The sequence below is a fragment of the Rhinopithecus bieti genome, unplaced genomic scaffold (assembly GCF_001698545.2).
Source record: "Rhinopithecus bieti isolate Rb0 unplaced genomic scaffold, ASM169854v2 scaffold_48881, whole genome shotgun sequence".
Classification (NCBI taxonomy): Eukaryota; Metazoa; Chordata; class Mammalia; order Primates; family Cercopithecidae; genus Rhinopithecus; species Rhinopithecus bieti.
This window is the reverse complement of record NW_016819343.1, coordinates 27950-50449: the sequence shown is the minus strand read 5'-3', so window position 1 is coordinate 50449 and position 22500 is coordinate 27950. Positions and strand designations below refer to the sequence as shown.

General features: G+C 36.0%; 1 protein-coding gene and 1 long non-coding RNA gene across 2 annotated transcripts in view; one reads left to right on the top strand and one right to left on the bottom strand.

Annotated features, from left to right (window-relative positions):
- The window catches only part of LOC108519666 (sodium channel protein type 9 subunit alpha-like), a 44232-nt gene that overhangs the window by 9105 nt on the left and 12627 nt on the right, over positions 1–22500 (top strand). Inside the window, exons 7-14 of the mRNA XM_017858836.1 lie at positions 7470–7533; positions 8794–8935; positions 10910–11116; positions 12766–13053; positions 14804–15175; positions 18169–18298; positions 19383–19621; positions 21683–21856. Of these exons, the coding sequence (XP_017714325.1) occupies positions 7470–7533; positions 8794–8935; positions 10910–11116; positions 12766–13053; positions 14804–15175; positions 18169–18298; positions 19383–19621; positions 21683–21856 (1616 nt within the window). The remainder of the gene's footprint in view (positions 1–7469; positions 7534–8793; positions 8936–10909; positions 11117–12765; positions 13054–14803; positions 15176–18168; positions 18299–19382; positions 19622–21682; positions 21857–22500) is intronic.
- Positions 1800–22500, bottom strand: part of LOC108519667 (uncharacterized) — a 33112-nt gene continuing 12411 nt past the window's right edge. The window contains exons 2-4 of the long non-coding RNA XR_001882682.1: positions 7405–7567; positions 4838–4940; positions 1800–1949 (exon numbers count right to left, since the gene is read on the bottom strand). This is a non-coding gene — a long non-coding RNA (uncharacterized LOC108519667). The remainder of the gene's footprint in view (positions 1950–4837; positions 4941–7404; positions 7568–22500) is intronic.

The window sequence follows — 22500 nt, the reverse complement described above, 5'->3', positions numbered from 1 at the left end:
TTCCCTGTGCTATAGCAAGAAACGATAGCCTCAGCCCTTGCTTTCACAGAGCTTACCATCTAGTGGAAATGAAAAAATGTTTGAGGGAACAGACAAATAAATTAAAAGTATCTCAAGTTATAATAAATGCCATGCAAAGGAAGTGAGTCTCAGGTGCTGAGATATCAACTAGATGAGAAGACATCTCTGAGGTGATGGCATTTAAGCTGAGATCTAAAAGATAGTAAGAAACCATAAAATAGTGTAAGTGTGGGTGTGAGTCTGTGTTTGGAGGGTGCTGCTTCGGTTAGGAGGAATAGCATGGGCAAAGGTCCTGAATAAAGGGAGGGTATGGGTTTAAAGAATGGAAAAGCAGCAGCATGGTTTAGTAAGAGAAAGGAAGAATAGCAACAGAGAAAGTAGCAGAAAAACAGGAGTCATATCGTGCAGGACATTGCAGCCCATGGAAAGGAGCTTGTATTTTATTTTAAATGCAGTAGTTTTTATTGCTGTCTGTCTTGTGGACAACTGATTGAGCAAGGGTAGATGGTAGATGGGAATAAGAAAGACAAGTTGAAGGTTGCTTCTCTCATCTAGGCAAGAGAAAATGAAGGTTTCATTTTCTCTGATGGTAGAGAAATGAAGAGAATAAAGATGAGCTCGACACACAAAGTCTGTAGAGCTTGCTGATGGATTAAAGAAGACAGGAAGCATCGAGGATGACTTCTCAGTTTCTGGCTGCAATAACTGGATGGGTGGTGATGGTTAATGAGGAAATGGTGGACATGTTTGTAGAGGAAGGTCACTATTAGCTAGCTAAAATTAAAATGAGATGCCTTTGAGATGTCCAGGTGGTTATATAATATAGAGAATTGGAGATTTGAGCATAGAAATCGGAGGGTCTGCTGAGTTTGGAGATAAATTCCAGAGCAATCAGCAAAAAGAAAAGACACACACACACTCACACACACACCCCTCTAGCTCTGAACATCCCTGATGTTTTTAAGTGGGTAGAGAATGGTAGACCTGGTATTTAAAGCAATCTGGTCCTGAGATCTACAACTCTGGCATTTAGAATTCAGGTAGAAAAGAGGACCCAGAAAAGAACACAGAGAAAGAGCCGCCAATCAAGTAAGAAGCAAAGATATAAATAATGAAGCCAAGAGAAGAAAACATATTGTAGAAACAGATGTGCTTGTGTGGAGTCATGCTGCAAGATCAAGGATTAAGGATGATGAATAAAGAAATATGCATTAGGTTAAGTAACAGGAAAGTCACATGAGAGAATTTCTTGAGAAAATTTGGGGAAGTGGTAAGGGTTCAAGGTCAGAATAAAGTGCATACAGGGGTGAAAATAAGAGGTCAGAAAGAAGGTAATATGTGTAGACAATTCTCCCAAGACATTTGGATATAAAGGGAAGCAGAATAATGGGGCAATGGCTGGCATTTTTTTAAAAATATGGATTTTTGTAGGGATGTTTTGCTAGTGATAATGAATGAGTAGTTATATATGAGTCAATTCAGGAGAGAGAGGGAGAAGTCAAATCCTCATCAAAGTGAAAGAGTAAAAGAGAGAGACATCTCCACTGAAACAGGAGGAAAGACAGAAGGGAAGACTGCAGAGTTATCAAAAGATGATTGAGTTCAAACCCAATGGTTTTTATTTCCTCAAAGTATAAGATGGGATCATTGCCTGAGTGTGCAAATGAGGAAGAGAAAATTCTACAGAAGATTTGACAAGAATGCATTATATATATAGTCATCTCAGGGAATGAGAAATTTAGTGTATTTTGAGTGCAAATTTGATGTTTTGAGATTACTTAAAATATAACCATTCATTTGGTTGTGAGAGTTGCTCCACCAACATTCAGCCATTTGGTAGCCAGCATGAAAAAGACATGCTAGATTATGTGTAGATCATGGTTCTGTCAGGTTAGGGACTGATGATAATGAATGCCCATGGATTTAAGCTATATAAAGAGTGACAAGAACCTGAGTTGGTTGATCATGAGAAAGTACTAAGGCAAATGAATTGGCAATTTTTAAAAGATCAAAGAATTATAATGGTAAAGGCAACCTACATAGAGAACCTGAGCATAATCTAAAAGCAATTTCTGGTGCCTATAGCAAAGTATTTTCTGAAATGTCTTTCAAAATTCACCATCAAATAAATTAACTCACTGTCTCGTCTCCTGCTGAAAAACATACAATTTATAGATTTCCTTTGGTGTTGCTATCTACTTTGATGGTCATCAAACACTCTTTTATGCTGCTACACCTGAAACTGGGGTTCATGTGCACAGTGTGTAGCTAAATGTGCAGTATTATGGAGAAATATACTGTGGTTATATTGGGCTAAAATAGAATATTCTCTTCCTATTTTTCTAATATTTGACATTTAATAGAGAAAGTTTTGAAAAAACCACAATGTTGGTGGTCTTCACTGTTAACAGGACTTTTCCTGTCTTCTTCATCTACAGCTGCTTTCTTGTGAGAACCACATTTGCCAGAGCGTAGAGTATCATATGCAGACTTTCTGCCCAGACCTGATCCCCTGCACTAGTTTTCTCAGAGTTGCATTATTTGCCCTTGGTTGGGGATATACTCTTCACTTCCATAGGCCCAAGCCATACACAATTGTCATAAGTTGCCTTTTTTTCCATTTTGCTACATTAATCTTGAAAATTAATTAAAAAAATTCACCCAGAATCTTCATTAGATTTAATATCAATTCTATATTTTTGTTATATCAATTTTCATTTTCCTCATATGTATTTTAGTGAGAAGTTGGCATTTATTTACCCCCACCCACAACCTTTGCCATTATGCTGCATTCCCTTTTAAAAATAGGTTTATTGAGGAATAATTTACATGCCACAAAATTCCTCTTTTTACACTTGTACAACTCATTTTTTAAACTATATTCAGAGTTGTGCAACGATCACCACTATCTAATTTTAAATTTTTTCGTCTTTCCCACTAAGAAACCCTGGGCCCATTAGTAGTCATTCCTCATTTCCCTTTTCCCCCAGCCCCTGGCAACCACTAATCTACTTTCTTTCCCTATGGATTTACCCACTCTGTAGATTTAATATAAATGGAATCATATAATACGTGGCTTTTTGTGTCTGTCTTCTTTCACCTAGCATAAATATTTTCAAAATTTTATATCCATGTATAGATATGTATCTATGCTTCTTTTTTTTATTGCTAAATGTATTTCATTGTATGTATATGCCATAATTTTGTTTTATACATTCATCAGTTGTGGACATTTGGGTTATTTCCTCTTTTGGTTGTAATGAATAATGTTGTTTTTGTACTCATGTAAAGTTTTGTGGACATACATTTTCAGTTTCAGTAAGCTGTGAATCCATCTTAGTACCTAGTCAGAAGCGTGGATTTTTTACAGTTGGCTATGGCGTATATAGCAATTCGTTTTTTTTTTTTTTGCTTACGGCGTCTGGAAGTTATGCAGTGGCGCTTACGTAGCCGCTCACTCTCTCTCAGCGCGGCGTTTCTCGCCACTTTTTCTAGCCTCAGTTTGCTCCACGAGTGCTGGGATCTCCTAATGTGTCAGGCCGCTTTCTCGGCTTACGCTTCCTGGACTGTATTTTTTGTCTTGAGTAGTAGCGTTGGCTGTTCACTGTTGTTAGCGCGCATCCGCGCTAGAGATTCCTGTTCCTCGTGATGCATTGTCCCTCCTCGGCTTTCTACTAGGTGTAGTGATTTATTATAGCGTCGAGCGCACTGTGACGGTACCTTTTTTTTTTCTGTTTTTTTTTTGATTGAGACAGGATCTCACTCTGTCGCCCAGGCTGGAGTTCAGTGGTGCGATCTCGGCTCACTGCAGCTTCCACCTCCCAGGTTCAAACAATTCTCCCACTTCACCTCCTGAGTAGCTGGGACTACAGGCGCCCGCCATCACGCCAGGCTAATTTTTTGTATTTTTTAGTAGAGACGGGGTTTCACCGTGTTAGCCAGGATGGTCTCTATCTCCTGACCTCGTGATCCACCCGCCCTGGCCTCCCAAAGTGCTGGGATTACAGGCGTGAGCCATGGCGCCCGGCCATGATTCATTCTTTATCTTTCAGAATCATCCCACTTTTGAATGCGCACAAGCAATATTTCATTTTCTTTGCATTCATTTTTTTCCTTTTAAAAGACGTTAACCTTAAATCTTCTTGAAGCCTACCATCTTAATAATTTAATGTCTAGTTGTTTAGAAATTATTGTAAAGTTTTCTACAAACCTAGAGTGAGCTACCTGCATTGCTCTACCTTTCATCATTCTTGTACTGTGTTAAATACAGTAGTGCAGCAGTGTGCTAATACAGACAGCTCCAGAGCCCATTCATATAATTCGGCTCCTCAGTGGTTGATAAACGTGAACCAGAGTTAGTTTAAAGGATAATTCTAAAGTAATCCATCCTTAATAAAATACTTCGGATGTTTATGTATGCAAAATTGCATCTTATCGTCCCCCATCCCCATACTCACTCTACCAGGCCCTTCCTTCCCAAGGTTCAGGAGTGTTTTCAGGAAAGCTTTTCATGCACATTTTCACCTACATTTGCACCTCAAACTATGAGGCTTTATTGTTTTATCTGTGTCTTCTAAGTAAGATAAAATGATGATGTGTAAGTCAATCAATAGTATTATCTCAAATTGTATACTAGTTTAATTATAATAACTCCCGTTTTTGAGCAGCTGGTACAGAATGTGTGGATCATAGTATCAAGTGGTTTACATGCAATATCCTATTTATACTATTTAACAACTTTATAAAGTAGGTATTCTTATACATATTTTACAGATGCAGCAGCTAAGGCTTAATGGCTTAAAGATAATTCACTTACTTAAGGGATAGAAGCAACATTCAAATCCAAGAATATCTGATTTCATAGTCTTTCTTCCATGATTACTCCAAAAGTCTCCTAATAATCAGATTTTTTATTTGACCTGAGTAAAATAGGAAGTCAAGTTCTTATTAAGTAGAATAGATATTTAAGAGAGATGACAAAAGGTGTTTCAGTCACTTAAACGTTTACTATACAAGGATAGATCTACCTGATGTACATGACAAGTTGATGGGTGCTGACGAGTTGATAGGTGCAGCACACCAACATGTGCAACATATAATTTGCACAAGTATACATATGTAACAAACCTGCACATTGTGCACATGTACCCTAGAACTTAAAGTATAAAAAAAAAAAAAAAAAAAAAAAAAAAGGGTAGATCTGCCTCCAGTCTTAGGAACAAGCCTTAACAGCAAATGACAGAAGAGTTGATGAGAACTTTTACTCCTAAAAATTGGCACAAAGGGTAACATGAAAGGTGAAGAATGGAAAATATGCATTGATTACATTGTCATCTCCTCAACACCTAGAATTAGTAGGTCCTAAATAAGTATGGACTGGTGAAGTTCAGAAGTTCACCAGTAAGAGAAGTTCAGAAAACAAATTTTATTCATTTATATATTGCCTTACTGAGTCTGCCTCTTATGGAGTATTTTGGGACTCAGTCAGAGGCTCTCTTCCTGCTCTTCCCTTTCCCTCAACTCCCATTTCCTCCTCTTCCCTCCCTACCCTCTTTCTTCTTCTCTATTCCCCTATTTTCCCTTCTCTTCCCTTCCTTTTCCTTTTCTAGCTACAAATTTTCTCTCCAGGTAAATTCATCAATCCTCATGGCCTTGAAAGTTGTATATTAGATGATAACTCTCATCTTTATATTTCCAGCCTTGATAGCTCTGCTGATGTCCAGAATCTCATATCAATCCAGCTGCTTACTTGAAAAATGTAATACCCAACAATCATCCCAAACAAAGCATGGCTGAAACAGAACTCCTGGTTTTTCTCCAGACCTCTTCTTGCTGCAGTTTTCCTCTACTCAGCAATGGGCACTACCAACTCCCCCGCTGACAGATCCTGTGTCTTCTCTTTTGCACACACCCTGCATGCTCTCCATCAGAGGTTCCTGTCCATTCTCCTTCCATCCCCTTCTCTCCACGTCCACAGCTATTCTCTGAGTTGTAGCCATGTCCTGTCTCACTATTGTCACCTAACTGGTCTCCTTGCCTCCACATCTGCTTCTCTATAGCCCACTGCCCACAGAGTAACCACAGTGACATTTTTTTTTTTTCTTTTGAGACGGAGTCTCGCTCTGTCGCCCGGGCTGGAGTGCAGTGGCAGGATCTTAGCTCACTGCTAGCTCCGCCTCCCAGGTTTACGCCATTCTCCTGCCTCAGCCTCCCGAGTAGCTGGGACTACAGAGGCCCGCCACCTAGCCCGGCTAGCTTTTGTATTTTTTAGTAGAGACGGGGTTTCACCGTGTTAGCCAGGATGGTCTCGATCTCCTGACTTCATGATCCGCCCGTCTCGGCCTCCCAAAGTGCTGGGATTACAGGCTTGAGCCCTCGCCCCCGGCTGACATTTTTAAATGTCAGTAATATCCCATATTTCTATTTCCCACTTCTATTACATTCATGTACCACATAACAATGTTTTAGTCAATAGTGGACCACATATATAATGATGATCTCATAAGATTATAATACTGTGTTTTTTACTGTACCTTTTCTGTGTTTAGATACACACTTTCCGTTGTATAACAGTTGCCTACAGTATTGAGTACAGTAGCCCACTCTGCAGGTTTGCAGCCCAGGAGCAATAGGCTATACCACATAGCCTAGGTTTATGGTAGCCTATACCATCTAGGTTTGTATAAGTGCACCCTAGGAGGTTTGCACAAGGACGAAACGTCCTAATGATGCATTTCTCGGAATGTATCACAGTCATTATGTGACACTTGACTGTACCTTTAATCACACTTAAAATCCAAACTCATTTCAATGATATGCAAATTCTGACATGATCTGGCCCTTGCCTACCTCTGCCATCACAATCCTCCCTCTCACCACATTGTAGCCACGCTACACTGTAGCCACATCTTGCTGGCTTTTCCACACACCAACTTCATCTCTGCCTTAGGACTTCAGCTCTTGCTCTTCCCCCAGCCCAAATATCTCTTCACCAGTCTTTTCATGGCTGTCTTCCTTGTCACATTTAGATCTTAGTTTAAATATCATCTCCTTAGAAAGACCTTCCCTGACTACAGCCTACCACATTGCCTTAATTTATTTTCTTTAGATCATTTATTACTATCTGAAAATATCTTGTATATTTATTTATTTACTTAAGTTTTTATCCAACCACAACCTCCACCCTCACCTAAACATAAAGGAGGCCTCATAAAACTAATGATTTTATTCATCATGTTTATTGTCATATTTATTGCCTAGCCTATAAGATATTATCAATAAATATTTGAGGGAGAATATATGAGAAAATAGTAAACAAATGGATGCATATTGCCTGGTTCCAGGCCTGAATTTCTAGATAATTGTCTATATCAATTGATTTACCTGCTTTATCACAATCACAGATTAAATTCTGTAATGTTATAACTGTTCACATTCTTCTTCAACAGAATATTTTTATTACTTGGAGGGATCCAAAGATGCTCTCCTTTGTGGTTTCAGCACAGATTCAGGGTATGTAACATTTGTTTTCTCGTTAGTCTAAAGGCTGAAAGAGAAGGAAAAGAATGTTCAATCAGTTTGCAAATTAGTCTTTGATTCTATGTTGCTTTTTATATATTTCATGGTTTTATTTGTCTCATTCTGTCCCACAACAAATCCAATCTTTAAACTGTTCAGTTAATGCATACTCTTGAAAGCAAGACTTTGAAATAGTGCTTGAATTAACACAAGACAGAAGTCACATAAATCTTAAGAAGGTAGAAAATGTTACTTCTAGAAAACACCAAAATTTGGTTGGATAGTTTCAGGTCTTTCTTCTTTCTGGAAAAAGAAGAGTCACAAAATCAATTTTTCTTTCTACTCCCAAGTTCCACTCATTCTCCAATTAAATGTGACTCATAGGTGACTGAATGTTGTGTTTTGGCAACTCTAAGCAAAGAGATTCCTTGGACTTGGGTACATATATTTTAAGAATATTGTATATATAAGAATATTGTATATATCCAACTGTCCATATTGCTGCTTCTCTCTTGCACCAACTTCATTTTGTAGCATTAGCTGCATTAGCTCTTGCTTTTCCCCCTATGCAGACATCTCTTCATCAGTCTCTGTGTATGCTGGAAACATAGGAATAAACTGGATAAGGTTGCTGTTCCCAGAAGAATCTCAGAGTATTGTATTTATTTAATGGCCTCAGGAAAAACCAGTCCACCAATTTTAGAAAGAAAAAAGTCTTAAAGCTACAAATTTTTATGAACTTAGGCAATTACTGTATTTTGACTATTATTGATTCTAATCCATTCCAAGAATTATACAGAAAGAAAGAGCTTTGGTAGCAGCCTACATATCAATATTTACTGATCCAAGAACTATTACAAAACATCTATTGAAAGTTTCCATGTTTTAATGATGATAATGCCAATGGCAGCTATGATTTATTAAATACTTTCTATGTGCAGGAAGTAAGCTAAGTAATTTGTACACATTACCTTATTTAAACTTATTACAAATCTTATTTTCTTGAGGTAGATGTTATTATCCTATTTTCACAGACAGACTTGTGCCTTGAAGAATTTGGTAAAGTCACTATAAGTAGTCAGTAGTAGAGAGTGATTCAAAACCAGTTCATCCTGGCTCCAAATCATGTATTCTTAATCATTATTCAATGTTGTCCCCCTATAGAAGAAACCTTGAATTTGTAATTTTTCACTAAGGCTATTTAGCTTGTGTCCTGAAGACACTCTCACCTATAATGTTCTTTTTCATGTGTAGCCAATGTCCAGAGGGGTACACCTGTATGAAAATTGGCAGAAACCCTGATTATGGCTACACGAGCTTTGACACTTTCAGCTGGGCCTTCTTAGCCTTGTTTAGGCTAATGACCCAAGATTACTGGGAAAACCTTTACCAACAGGTGAGTGCCAAGAGAAACATGCATTGTATTTTTGAATGGCATATGTATCTGGTGTATGTTAACAGCCTATATTAGGAGAATTTTTATTTATTTGAGAATGGAGGAAACTCTATTATCTTATTACTAAAATTATAAGTGTTTTACTCCCATCACTAATAATAGGAATAGTTCTTGAATCGTAAATAATTTTCTTATCTTTTCTGGGCATATTTAATCTCTAGATCTTTCCCCTTCCTGAGTATATTATCCCATGGGGTCCTAGTTAAGTACGAGGACATACTGCAATGTTTTCTCAAGCTGCTCCTGCACGTGTACTGTTTTCCATGCATGCTTGGGATGGTCTGAAGAGAAGAGGCTCTCTGATGTTCACCTGCTCACCATGTTTTATTTTTGAACTCCTGTTTACAGTTAAAGATTCAATTCATTTCTCTAAGTTTTTCTCTCCCAAATCAACTGCTCCCAACTGTAGACTTCCATGACGTTTTGTATATTCTTCTGTTTATATCATTGATCTCTCGTACTGTAAGTGTTAATTCACATGGCCATTTCCTCTAACTTGAATGTGAACCTGTTGGGGCTGTAGTCTCTATTTACTTGTATATTCTCAGCAGCCAACCCAAAAGGAAGGAGAGCAAAATGATTATTCTATATTATGCATAACAATGATACACTTTTCTCAGAATAGTTGCAGATTTGTCTTTTTTTTCTTTTTTGGCCTATTTTATATTTACTTTATTTCCAAGAATATTATAAATGAATTCAGAAATTATGTAAGATGCACTTTACAGCAAACACGGGAATGCAAATATTTTTTAAATAGGCAACAAGTTGTCACCTTTACTCAAAATTAAAGAAACACAAATAAAAAAATTAAAATAATTTTTCATCAGAGGTAAGACTTATTTTTCATTTAATATCTGTTTATACTATTCTAAATTCACTTTAAAATGCTTTGTATGATAAAAGTATATTATATTATACAATTAGTAATATAAATGCTAATTATCTTGTAAATTTGTTTAAGTTACTTATAGATTCTCAATGTTAGACCTTTGTCAGATGGGTAGATTGCCAAATTTTTCTCCCATGGAATACTATGCAGCCATAGAAAAGAATAAGTTCATGTCCTTTGCAGGGACATGGATGAAGCTGGAAATCATCATTCTCAGCAAACTAAAACAGGAACAGAAAACCAAACACCACATGTTCTCACTCATAAGTGAGAGCTGGGTAATAAGAACAGATGGTCACAGGGAGAGGATCATCACACACTGGGGCCTGTCGGGGTTGGGGGTAAGGGGAGGAATAGCATTAGGAGACATAACTAATGTAGGTAACGGTTAATGGGTGCAGCAACCCACCATGGCACATGTAACATGTAACATGTAACAAACCTGCACGTTATGCCAAAAAAAAAAAAGAAAAATCTCTGTACCTTCAGTTTAATTTTGCTCTAATCCTAAAACTATTTTGAAAATCAAATCTATTTTAAAAGCAAAGAAAACCAAAAAAAGTTAATTGAAACACCTATGAGATGAATAAAGTAATTAAATAAGACTATCTCCCTAGAGTTAACATTCAATGATATTATTAATATTTGATGGTAAAGAAAGAAAAGATAGAATTTTAACAGTAAGAGGGACTATAGATATCACCTGTTCCTAAAATTTGAAAGTGAGCAAAGGATTTGATTTTATGAGTAATTTTCAGACTGTAGGAAAAAATGCATGATTTTTATGCTACTACACTTAATAATCAAGAATCATACTTGACTTTAGTACAAGCATATTACATTGCTATATTCTTTGTACTGAAAATGTGTTTAATATTTGTTTTCCATGAAGATATAATTTCTCTCTATATTTTTGATAACATGAGATTATACAAAACTGTCAAATTTGCCCATGCCAGTCAAATTGAAATAATTTACTAAAAAACTTTGTTGTTCAAATGACAATTTCCATTTTTCCCTAGACGCTGCGTGCTGCTGGCAAAACCTACATGATCTTCTTTGTCGTAGTGATTTTCCTGGGCTCCTTTTATCTAATAAACTTGATCTTGGCTGTGGTTGCCATGGCTTATGAAGAACAGAACCAGGCAAACATTGAAGAAGCTAAACAGAAAGAATTAGAATTTCAACAGATGTTAGACCGACTTAAAAAAGAGCAAGAAGAAGCTGAGGTACTGTTATTTGATTTAAAATTCTTCCCAGAGGTAGAAATGCAAAAGGTTACAACAGAGGCTCTGTGGTATGTGTTCGGCCTTCTCCAGCTAGATTTTCTTTAATGAACTTTTGTGTATAAACTGCATCCTCATTTCTGGTGTGGATAAAGGAACCAGTTCTGGACTGAGCTAGAATTGATACTTTCCCCGTAATCATCTCACTGCATGGAAAGTGATCTAAGGCTGTTCCTCCTAAACCTTTTGCCTACAATGACTTAGAGTGTGTGTGTGTGTGTGTGTGTGTTTATATATACATATATATATATATGTGTGTGTATGTATATATACACACACTCAAAATGGATTTCCCCAGAGTACCAATTGTATACAGTGGTTTCAGGAAACTTATTTTAATGTTAAAATTAACAGATACTGTTTTATGGGGTATGAAGACCACAGTGCATCATGTTTTGTTAATGTCACAAGGATTTTTAAGATAAAACAGGAGATATTAAGAAAATAATAATTTTGATGTGGCTACTTCAGGTTGTCACAGATCCTTGAAAGTTTCCTCCTTAATCCTCTCTCCAAAGAGATTCTTCAGTGTAAATGTTTGAGAAGGCTTGTATGAAGAGAAATATAATTTCAAATATACTGCAGGTGTCTTAACATTTGTCTGAAGGTTTGACCTAGTTAAATCTCTTCAAGGAATCTAATGTATTAGGGGAGGGCCATCATCTGTAATGCAGATAAATTCTGATACACAAATATTCAGTGCAGTGTTTGAATAATAGTAAAAATCAGAAAACATTTAAATATTGGAAAATTAGAAAATAAGAAAATTATGAAAACTGTGTATCTCAGAGTATAATTTTGCCATGGAACTATGTGTTTTTTAAAATTATGATGTCATGAGGAAAATCTTTTAGAATAATGATGGATTAAATACTATAGTCAGATACAATCTCAGTTTTAAAATTATACAGACATATAAAAAGAATGGAAGAAATATCTGCACCAATTATTTCTGGGATGTAAGATGACTTTTTTTCTGTTTTTCATTTGTATCTTTATTTCCCATGTTTTACAATAATTTTTTTAGTGTTTATAAACAAAACATTTTGTAAAAGGATAGTACTGGGTTATCCCAGGTACTACCTAGGGAATCCCCAGAAATTTCATTCAGGCCAATACCCATTGACCTTACCACTTTCTTACAATATTGTGCTGTAATAATTCATTTATTTTTCAGATAACTCAATCTTTATTAAACCATAGAGTGCCTGATTCTATTGATGATATGGAGTTAATTGCCTGATCATCAAATTGTCTGTCTTATTACATGGTTTATGTGAGTTTTACATTCCAAAATTACCTTGTAAAACATTAACATATAATATTTAATTTGTCTTTACTGTAAGCAAATTAATAACATGTGATAGTTTAATTCCAAAACACAATAGAGCTTTATTTAAACCTGAGACAAAAAATATATATATACTTTGTAAGCATTCTGATCACTGTGTAAAGAAAACGATCGTTTCGTGTTTAAAGGACATGATTATTTGCATCATGTTGTTATGCTGATAGGTGAAAGATGTCCTGTCCTAGGGTTTCCTAGGATTTGGAAATGACTCATTTAAGTGTTAACGTCTTGGCCCAACCAGGCAATCGCAGCGGCAGCAGCTGAATATACAAGTATTAGGAGAAGCAGAATTATGGGCCTCTCAGAGAGTTCTTCTGAAACATCCAAACTGAGCTCTAAAAGTGCTAAAGAAAGAAGAAACAGAAGAAAGAAAAAGAATCAAAAGAAGCTCTCCAGTGGAGAAGAAAAGGGAGATGCTGAGAAATTGTCCAAATCAGATTCAGAGGAGAACATCAGAAGAAAAAGTTTACACCTTGGTGTCGAAGGGCATAGGCGAGCACATGAAAAGAGATTGTCTACCCCCAATCAGGTACCACCCAAACTGCTCAATGTGTATCACCAGAGGCAGAATGATAGAGAAAAATGTCTTATTTTAGGGTAAGAGACCTCAGGAGAGGATAGTGAATGACTTCATTGGTATGATTTTAGGTAAAAACCTAGTATCGCTGGGCTTTAATGGAAAGATGTACACAGGTTTTCATTTGGGTTTGATCATTTTTGAAAGATGTTATAGTTTCAGAATTGTCAATATATTTTCTAATAAACTAATTTTCAGAAACAAAATATTCCTGAGAACCATTGTAGAAATAAAGAGACTATTCACACTATAGACTAGTTGCGCTTCTTTCTTTTCTTTTCTCTTTTTTTGAGATGGAGTCTTGCTGTGTCACCCAGGCTGCAGTCGGCTCACTGCAAGCTCCGCCTCCCGGGCTTACGCCATTCTCCTGCCTCAGCCTCCCAAGTAGCTGGGACTACAGGTGCCTGCCACCACGCCCGGCTAATTTTTTGTATTTTAGTAGAGACGGGGTTTCACCGTGTTAGCCAGGATGGTCTCAATCTCCTGACCTCGTGATCTGCCTGCCTCGGCCTCCCAAAGTGCTGGGATTACAGGCGTGAGCCACCATGCCTGGCCTTGCTTCTTTCTTAACCATTATAGTTAATAGTGTTACCTGAGTATCACTCACCCATTTGGAACTTTAGAGAAGCCTTTGATATCCTCCACCCCCAACCATATCAACTACTAATATGTAGTGCCATAGTCCGTTAATTCTGCTTATGTGGAAGTTATCTTTCCCTTTCTCTTTTCACTGGAACCTTCATCTCTCAGGTCTCCCTGCCCATAATTCTGCACAAACCCCCAAGAAGAACCATTGCTTCTATTTTCCTTAGGACTTCCCTGTTTTCCATCACACAACCCCACAAATCATTTTTGTAAACTAAAAATCTAGTTAAGAATCTGCAAGATTCTGCCTGATATACACAATAATGAAAGGTAGAGTCCCTGCCTTCACAATTTCACTTGAACCTAGGCGATGATACAGAAATTGGACACATATATCAATAAAAATAAATATGACAGGAGCAGTCTAAGCTGGTTTTGAGGCAAAGACCTTGCCATACTTTTTCCATTGTTCACAATATTTGCCGCTTTGTTCTTTACATAGTAATCACTAATGTCTATTGAACTAGATCCTTCCAAAGGATTTGCATCCTGGACATGAGTCATATAAGCATGAATTTTTCCTCCTCTTTGGTATTGGGCAACTGCTTTAAAAATATTTGATGACTTTATAAATTAACTGGTGTTAAATGGTCTTTTTAAATACACTCTAACTGAGCTGTTAGTACGTAAGGTGGATTTTTAATGCAAAGAACCATACAGCATGATTTCCAGTTTTTTTGTGAAGCTTGGGGATTGATATATAAAAAGCTGAATGACTGGGCGCAATACTAAGTTCTTTTTTTAAATGATATATTCTGTGCAGCAAAATGAATGGCATTGAAAGAAAGGAGCAGTAACTCTAGACCAGAATATTAGAGAGCAGTACAGCAACAAATAATTTACCTGGTCCTGAAAGGATGAATTCTGCAAATCATTTCATCCCTTCAGTGGAATAAGTTTTTTTTCTCACTGAATTGCTTCGTTTTTAAGTGTGTTTCTTTTAAGTCAGTACAGAGCCACCTGCCCTCAGGCCAGTGGGTTCAGTGGTATTTATATGAAGTGTGCTTCTATTAGTAGGTGCTTCAGCAAATGCATGTTATTGTTTAATTTTTTGCAGTCACCACTCAGCATTCGTGGCTCCTTGTTTTCTGCAAGGCGAAGCAGCAGAACAAGTCTTTTTAGTTTCAAAGGCCGAGGAAGAGATATAGGATCTGAGACTGACTTTGCCGATGATGAGCACAGCATTTTTGGAGACAATGAGAGCAGAAGGGGCTCACTGTTTGTGCCCCGCAGACCCCAGGAGCGACGCAGCAGTAACATCAGCCAAGCCAGTAGGTCCCCACCAATGCTGCCGGTGAACGGGAAAATGCACAGTGCTGTGGACTGCAACGGTGTGGTCTCCCTGGTTGATGGACGCTCAGCCCTCATGCTCCCCAATGGACAGCTTCTGCCAGAGGTGATAATAGATAAGGCAACTTCTGATGACAGCGTAAGGACGTTTTACATAGCTCAGGCATGGCTGGGCCCTTGTTCCTGCATCAGTTGGTCTCTCTGCTGGAGGGCCTTCTCTCTGGTCTTGTGAATGGCTCTGCATTTTGCAATACTTTTTCTATAGAAACACACCTTTGATTCATTACCTTAATCCTCATTCTATGTGTTGTAGGCATCTAACTCAAAGATAAAATCCCATTTTTGTAAAAAGGTACTTGTCTATTAATTTTATAATTGAAGATTATAAATAATCTATTTAGAGAACAATTTATGAAAGATAAATAGATAGATATCAGCACAGAAAATGCAATGATAATGCTGATATTAGTTAATAATAGATTCCATTTCTGTGAAGAAATTTGGATTACTTGCCAGCTACTGCTATCTTTTTCAGGTCACAACTTAATATGTACCTATTCCAAGGAATTCCAAGGAATCTTATTTGAGTTGTTAGTAGCAGCAAACACATATTTAGTATTTACGACAACCCCATGAGATGATATATTATTATCTCTGTTTTACAAATGGGAAAAATTGAGGCACGGGGAAATAAAGCAACTTACCCCAATGTACTCAGGTAATAAATGGTAGCTCTGAAGTTGAAACAGAGGCTGTCTGTTTCAGAGCTTGTAGGCTTAACCACCCACTCTACTATCTCTCCAATGTGCAGTAGAACTCTTACCTTGAAAAAATTTAGAATGACTATGTCTTAGGTCCTCTATATAAATGAAACACAACTGTTTTCCTTTTTAAAAAATATTTCATCTGGAGTCTATGAATCAAAACAAAATATCTGAAACGCAAGCATTGATACAAACAAACATAAAAGCAAAACAACAATTTTACAGCAGTTCCAAAGGTCTAAGAGTCACTGAGTGGTTAGAGAAAGGTGTCTGATTAGGGTTGAAAGTGAGATCTTTCTCATTCCTGGAGTTTCCAGGATATCTCTTTAGCCCACTCACTATGCTATGCTGCATTACTAATATCAGCAAGGGCTTTGACTAGCCCAATAAGCTTCAAACATATGCTACATGCTTATATATTTATATTTGCAGACAGTGTAGTATTTTAAATGAGAATAAAGTTCCATCAAATCCATGGCCACACATATATTTCAATTTGAATAAATGCATGTGCTTTTAGGTAACATGTGACCTCTATGTGTGCATGATACAGCTTAAGCCCTTCTCTCAAGGTATTTTTCCTTATTGAATGAGCATGTTAAATTTCTGTGGAATCAAACTTTGGTTGCATTTTGTTTTTCAATTATGTGTGTAGTATGTAAAATATTATATAATTTATATCAGATTTGGAGATTATTTCATATTTTTTAATGAAGTTTCTTCATTTAAGAGTTTTTTGCCGGGCGCGGTGGCTCAAGCCTGTAATCCCAGCACTTTGGGAGGCCGAGACGGGCGGATCACGAGGTCAGGAGATCGAGACCATCCTGGCTAACACGGTGAAACCCCGTCTCTACTAAAAAATATAAAAAAAAACTAGCCGGGCGAGGTGGCGGGCACCTGTAGTCCCAGCTACTCCGGAGGCTGAGGCAGGAGAATAGCGTGAACCCGGGAGGCGGAGCTTGCAGTGAGCTGAGATCCGGCCACTGCACTCCAGCCTGGGCGACAGAGCAAGACTCCGTCTCAAAAAAAAAAAAAAAAAAAAAAAAAAGAGTTTTTTAACCATAGAAAAATCAGTATCACAATAAATCCTACAGTGAAAACTAGAAAACTAGGAGAATTAGTGGATACTTACAAGATACAATGGTAATACAATAAACATAAAATTGTGGCACAATATATGGTTTATAGGAAAACACTGCATAACAAATAATGTCATCTCTATACCTGAAACATATCTACATGGAAAAGAATTTGTTTAATCTGACAAATTCTTATTTCACAAACTATAGCACAGAAAACATGGTTTCGAGACTTTTCAAAAAGTTGACTTTTTACAGAGATCTCTCAAATGGGTGTGTCTGTTCACATACACATATATGTATAATACACCCATGCACATATTTATGCCTGTATGTGTTTTGATACACCACATACATGCATGACTATACCTATACAACTATACAACTTTATAAATCTAGAAATATATATTTATATATTTAAATATATGTATTTAAAATATATACCACATACCACACACAAGCAGACAAATGTGATAGATCTAGAGTTGTATAGTTTTTTTGTGTATATATGTGTATGTGAGTATGTGTGTGTATTTCTGGCCTGCACGGAATCAACATAGTGTTTTAAATTTGAATTAATTTTCAAGTTTTACAAATAAGACATTTTCTCACAAAAATAAATATACTTGGTATGCATGAGTTCATATTTTTGCATGGCAACAATTTCTAGAGCTGAAGAGTGGTCACCTCTTTCAGATGTAGCTTGCATTCTCCATTTCACTAATTGTTCTTTTCAAACTGAGTCATTGATCATCATATACTCTGCTCAGTTCATGAGGTCTTCCTTGGCAGTAAGAGACAAGCATTACAGTAGTTTCATTAATGTTGTTCCCTCAATACAAAGTAATTCCAGAAGTTTATCAGAGAACACTCAGATTCTACCCCTGTAGATACACAGCACTACAGCACTGTAACTGTTTTCATGTAGGACTCTCACATGATAAAACTATCTGAATAAATTGGACACCCAGAAAGGGAGAGAGGTGATGATAGTGATATAACAAAAAAGCAGTTAGCTTTATTTTTTATCTCCTAAATATTAATTCCTTTAATCCTCACAAGAATATGAAGCAAGTACTATGATTATCCCCATTTTACCAATAATAAAACTGAGACAGTTAAGTAACTCTCCTGTGATATACAGCCAGTAAGTAGCAGAGCCATAATTTGAACCCAGCAATCTAAGCTCTACTTTTAATTACTCACCACAGCTATATAAGCAAGATTTTATCTTATACCTACAATTTATTAGGATTCTGTTCTTAAGCCGTTAATTGATCTTTTTTTAGGGCACAACCAATCAAATACACAAGAAAAGGCGTTGTAGTTCCTATCTCCTTTCAGAGGATATGCTGAATGATCCTAACCTCAGACAGAGAGCAATGAGTAGAGCAAGCATATTAACAAACACTGTGGAAGGTATGTAATAATCTTCTTTTTACCGTACAGATTCTTAAATAAAATTAACATAAATCTGGTCAACCTTAAATAGACACGTGAAATTCTTAGGAATAATTCAGAGGCCATAAAATAGTTTTAAATGATGGTAAAGATAACCAATGGATATTGATGGAATTGTTTTATGTGCTTAAAATGGATAAAGTTACTTGCTCTTAAACACACACATTGATAACATGGCAAAATGACTTTGCAAAATGAAAATAAAAACTCACAAAGACAGATGTTGGGTGATCTGACCTTTCAAAGACAAGTGATTTAATGGTAATTGATGCAGAAAACAAGGTTAACCCAGAGCTATGCGATTCTGTCCCTATACAATCTTACAAATTACATATTCACTCAAAATTTGTCTCTTCTAATAAGCAAAGATAGTCAAAGGGTGGCAACTTTACAAACTGTTCTGGCTTCCACCCTCTCCCCTGACAATATGTCCCAGGTCCCACCTGGTCCCTGGTCTAACACTTCACCCCCACATTCCCATCATGGGAGCAGACAAAGTGTCTACCCATCCCCTGAATGAATGATGAGAAGCAAATGGGCTGGCTAATGGTGTGAAATGTCTATTTCATGAGTCCTCCATAAATTATTTCTAGTTACTTGGTTCTAGGATTGTTTTCACCCGTGAACTATTACAGCAAGAGTTTTTTCTGGATAGAATAGTCTCATCTTATTGTTGTCATGGGACTAAAACACAGGTGAAAATATGCATATTGGTGGAAAATATACATTTCTCTGTTAAGGAAACATTAGTTCTCCTGTTTACCATCACATGTTGGGTGCATTTTTCTCTGAAAGATGCCCACATATGTGCTTGCAGTCATTAATTTCACTTCCTTACCCTCGCTTATGCTTCATCTAGGCAACAAACATGTCATAATAGACTTATGTAAGAGGCTATACTTTCATTGAAAACAGTACTGTTAAATTTTCAAAATCTAAACTACAAATCTTGTTTCAATATTAGAGTGCCTCACTGATTTGTATCTGTTAGCAGTGAAATATACAAATGGCTGACTCCATGTTCTCTGTTTTTTTCTCCCAGAACTTGAAGAGTCCAGACAAAAATGTCCACCTTGGTGGTACAGATTTGCACACAAATTCTTGATCTGGAATTGCTCTCCATATTGGATAAAATTCAAAAAGTGTATCTATTTTATTGTAATGGATCCTTTTGTAGATCTTGCAATTACCATTTGCATAGTTTTAAACACATTATTTATGGCTATGGAACATCACCCAATGACTGAGGAATTCAAAAATGTACTTGCTATAGGAAATTTGGTAAGTCTCTTATTCTGTGTTGCATACTCATAGTTTCTCTCTTTAGTTGTCATCACTGTCATTTCATATTTTTTATGTCAGATGAATCTGCAGTCTCATAATTATGCATATCAAGAAGTTCCCATATGAATGGATGCATAGAGCCAAGTTTCTGGTTATGTCTTTCAAAATAATTGTGCAGTAGTGTTGAGGTCTATAAATAACAATACTATTTCTATAAAAGGTTACTATCTTGGGAGTTGATAATGATTTTTTCTTCCAGCATATTTCTTGGGAGCAACACTTAACATTTTTGGTTCTTTCTTATACCTTCCTAATTACATTGCTGCTTTCTTGTAAGTACACATCTCACATATTTTCACAAAACCTGTGGATGTATTGCTTTGACATAATAGTAGTGAAGTGTTTGGGTCCTCAGAGTCCCAAAGACCTGTGTTTGAATGCTGATTCTGCATTATATGAGTGATATGGCCTTGGACAAATATTTTAACTCCATATTATTTAATTTCATCATTTATAAAATAATACTTCATTATAAAATGATAATTCTTATTTATAATATAATTATAACTATATTTCATTTATCATATTGTTAGGTGGATTAAATAGTTTCTACTTATTAGCCTGGCATATAGTAAATACACAATAAATTAAAGCTATCATCATCATCAACATCATTATCATCAAAACTTCAAAAACTTAATGAAACAAGCTTTAAAAACAACTATTTTGAGAAACCAAAATGGTTGAACTGGACATAGAAGACTCAAGGATAGGTGAGAAGGTGATCAACAGGCTTCTAAAAGATATAAGATCCAATTAGGAAAACTGATGCTACAGTGATCTCTAAAATGTACAGTGTTGGTCACACTAACTCATAGTAAACAAAGGGCCAGTTTTTGACTATGGATGTGAGGCAGGTACCAGTTCATTTTTAGGGCTAGAGAATCCCAGCTTATGACTCTTCGTAAATCATGAATAACTCTGAGTATCTTTGTCAATGTCTACATAAGATAATTTTTCTTTTGCTGTGGTCCCAAACAAATTGATATTTGAAGACCAGAAGTTCTTTTCTGGGTCTGCCTTCTCTTCCAAATTGTCTACAAATATTCCCAGTTACAATGTTTTTCCCCATGTGCTCGCTGAGTTAGCATTCTTCTTCCCTTCTGTTTATCTTGGAAAAAGGCAGGAATATCTAGTTTCTAATTGTTGGTGGAGATCCAGATCATGCAAATAAGTACCTTCTCACTGAGATGACTACATCCCTGTGAACTCAGAAAGGATTTACGTGTTTACAGCTATTACCACAACCTCAAGTCCAGCTGCTCCCTGCCAATTGTCTTGATCCTGCATTATTTGAAAATTGACTCCTACAATTATAGACCTAAACATTTCCCTTAGAATCTTCTTTGATCAGATTCCTTGAGTCAAAGTGTACCCAAAGGATTCATTTCCGTGTTGCCTTTTTAAGTGAGTCCTTTGATACCAGTATCATGAATTAATGAGATTTTGCAATGCACTTTTGTGTCAAAGCTTTAGAAGTCTTACTTTAGCAGCCATATTGTCAATTAAATACTTTTTTCTCATCTGCTGATAAATCTTTAAAGAGTGTGTCAACATGTTCTTTATTACTCTAACAGTAGTCAGATCAGAAAAAAACTTTTTTTTTTTTTCTGGCTCAAAATTTCAGTATCAATTTATGTTTTCTTTTATCTTCTTCCAGAACAACTTTTGACCCACATAAATTATTTGAAAACAGTGACTGTGTCAATTACCAAATGTTTTACTTTACTGAAATTTTAATATGCTATTCTAAAATGCTCTGTAAAAATGATGAGCACTGACAGGACAGTTAGAGCTTCAACCTTTTGATACTTACATGGGAGCCAGGGAAGAGCAATACCTAGTTTATAGGACTAAGTTGATAAGAATATCCATTTATAAAGTATTTAGCAAACTGTCTGGAACACAGTAAATGCTAAGCAAACAGTAAAGCTATCATCATTGTGTTGATTTACTATTTTCTAATATTAACAGAAAAACATTATATTTCTCACTTAGGTCTTTACTGGAATCTTTGCAGCTGAAATGGTATTAAAACTGATTGCCATGGATCCATATGAGTATTTCCAAGTAGGCTGGAATATTTTTGACAGCCTTATTGTGACTTTAAGTTTAGTGGAGCTCTTTCTAGCAGATGTGGAAGGACTGTCAGTTCTGCGATCATTCAGACTGGTAAACATAAACTAAGGTTGCCATTATATTCTATAATAAAGGGATATTTATTTGGTTTTGCATTATTATTTAAAACTTTTTGGAATTTGAATCAAAAGGCAAGATTACATCTTGATATCTAGTAAAATAAAATCTATTCATTGACAAATGCACTTAAAGAACTGAAACCACTTGAATACTTTTACAATTTTTGAAGACATGCTCAATTCTAATTTGAAGTACACACTAATGTAATATAAATATTTTCTATTATATTAATATAGTACAATAATTTATTTCACAGTAAGAAGCTTATGGCTTACAGAATTTCAATGATTATATGTTCATAACTTTATGAATTTGGTAAAGATCAAATTGTTATCCCTCAAACAATTGTTGTCTGATCTTTTTTTTTGTTTGTTTGTTTGTCTTAACAATATAAAAACAAATAAAGACTTTTTAAAGTACATTTCTCTAATAAGCTAGAATTTATCTAAATGTCAGCATGAAAAAATGTATAAAAGTATTAGAAAATAGAATTAAGGATAAATTATCAATTCTAAAAGAAATAATATCACAAATTATAAGAGATTTCTATAGCAATCCTGAACTAAAAGTACATACTTTCTTCATAATATCTGTTGTCATTTTTTGGGACAAGTAGA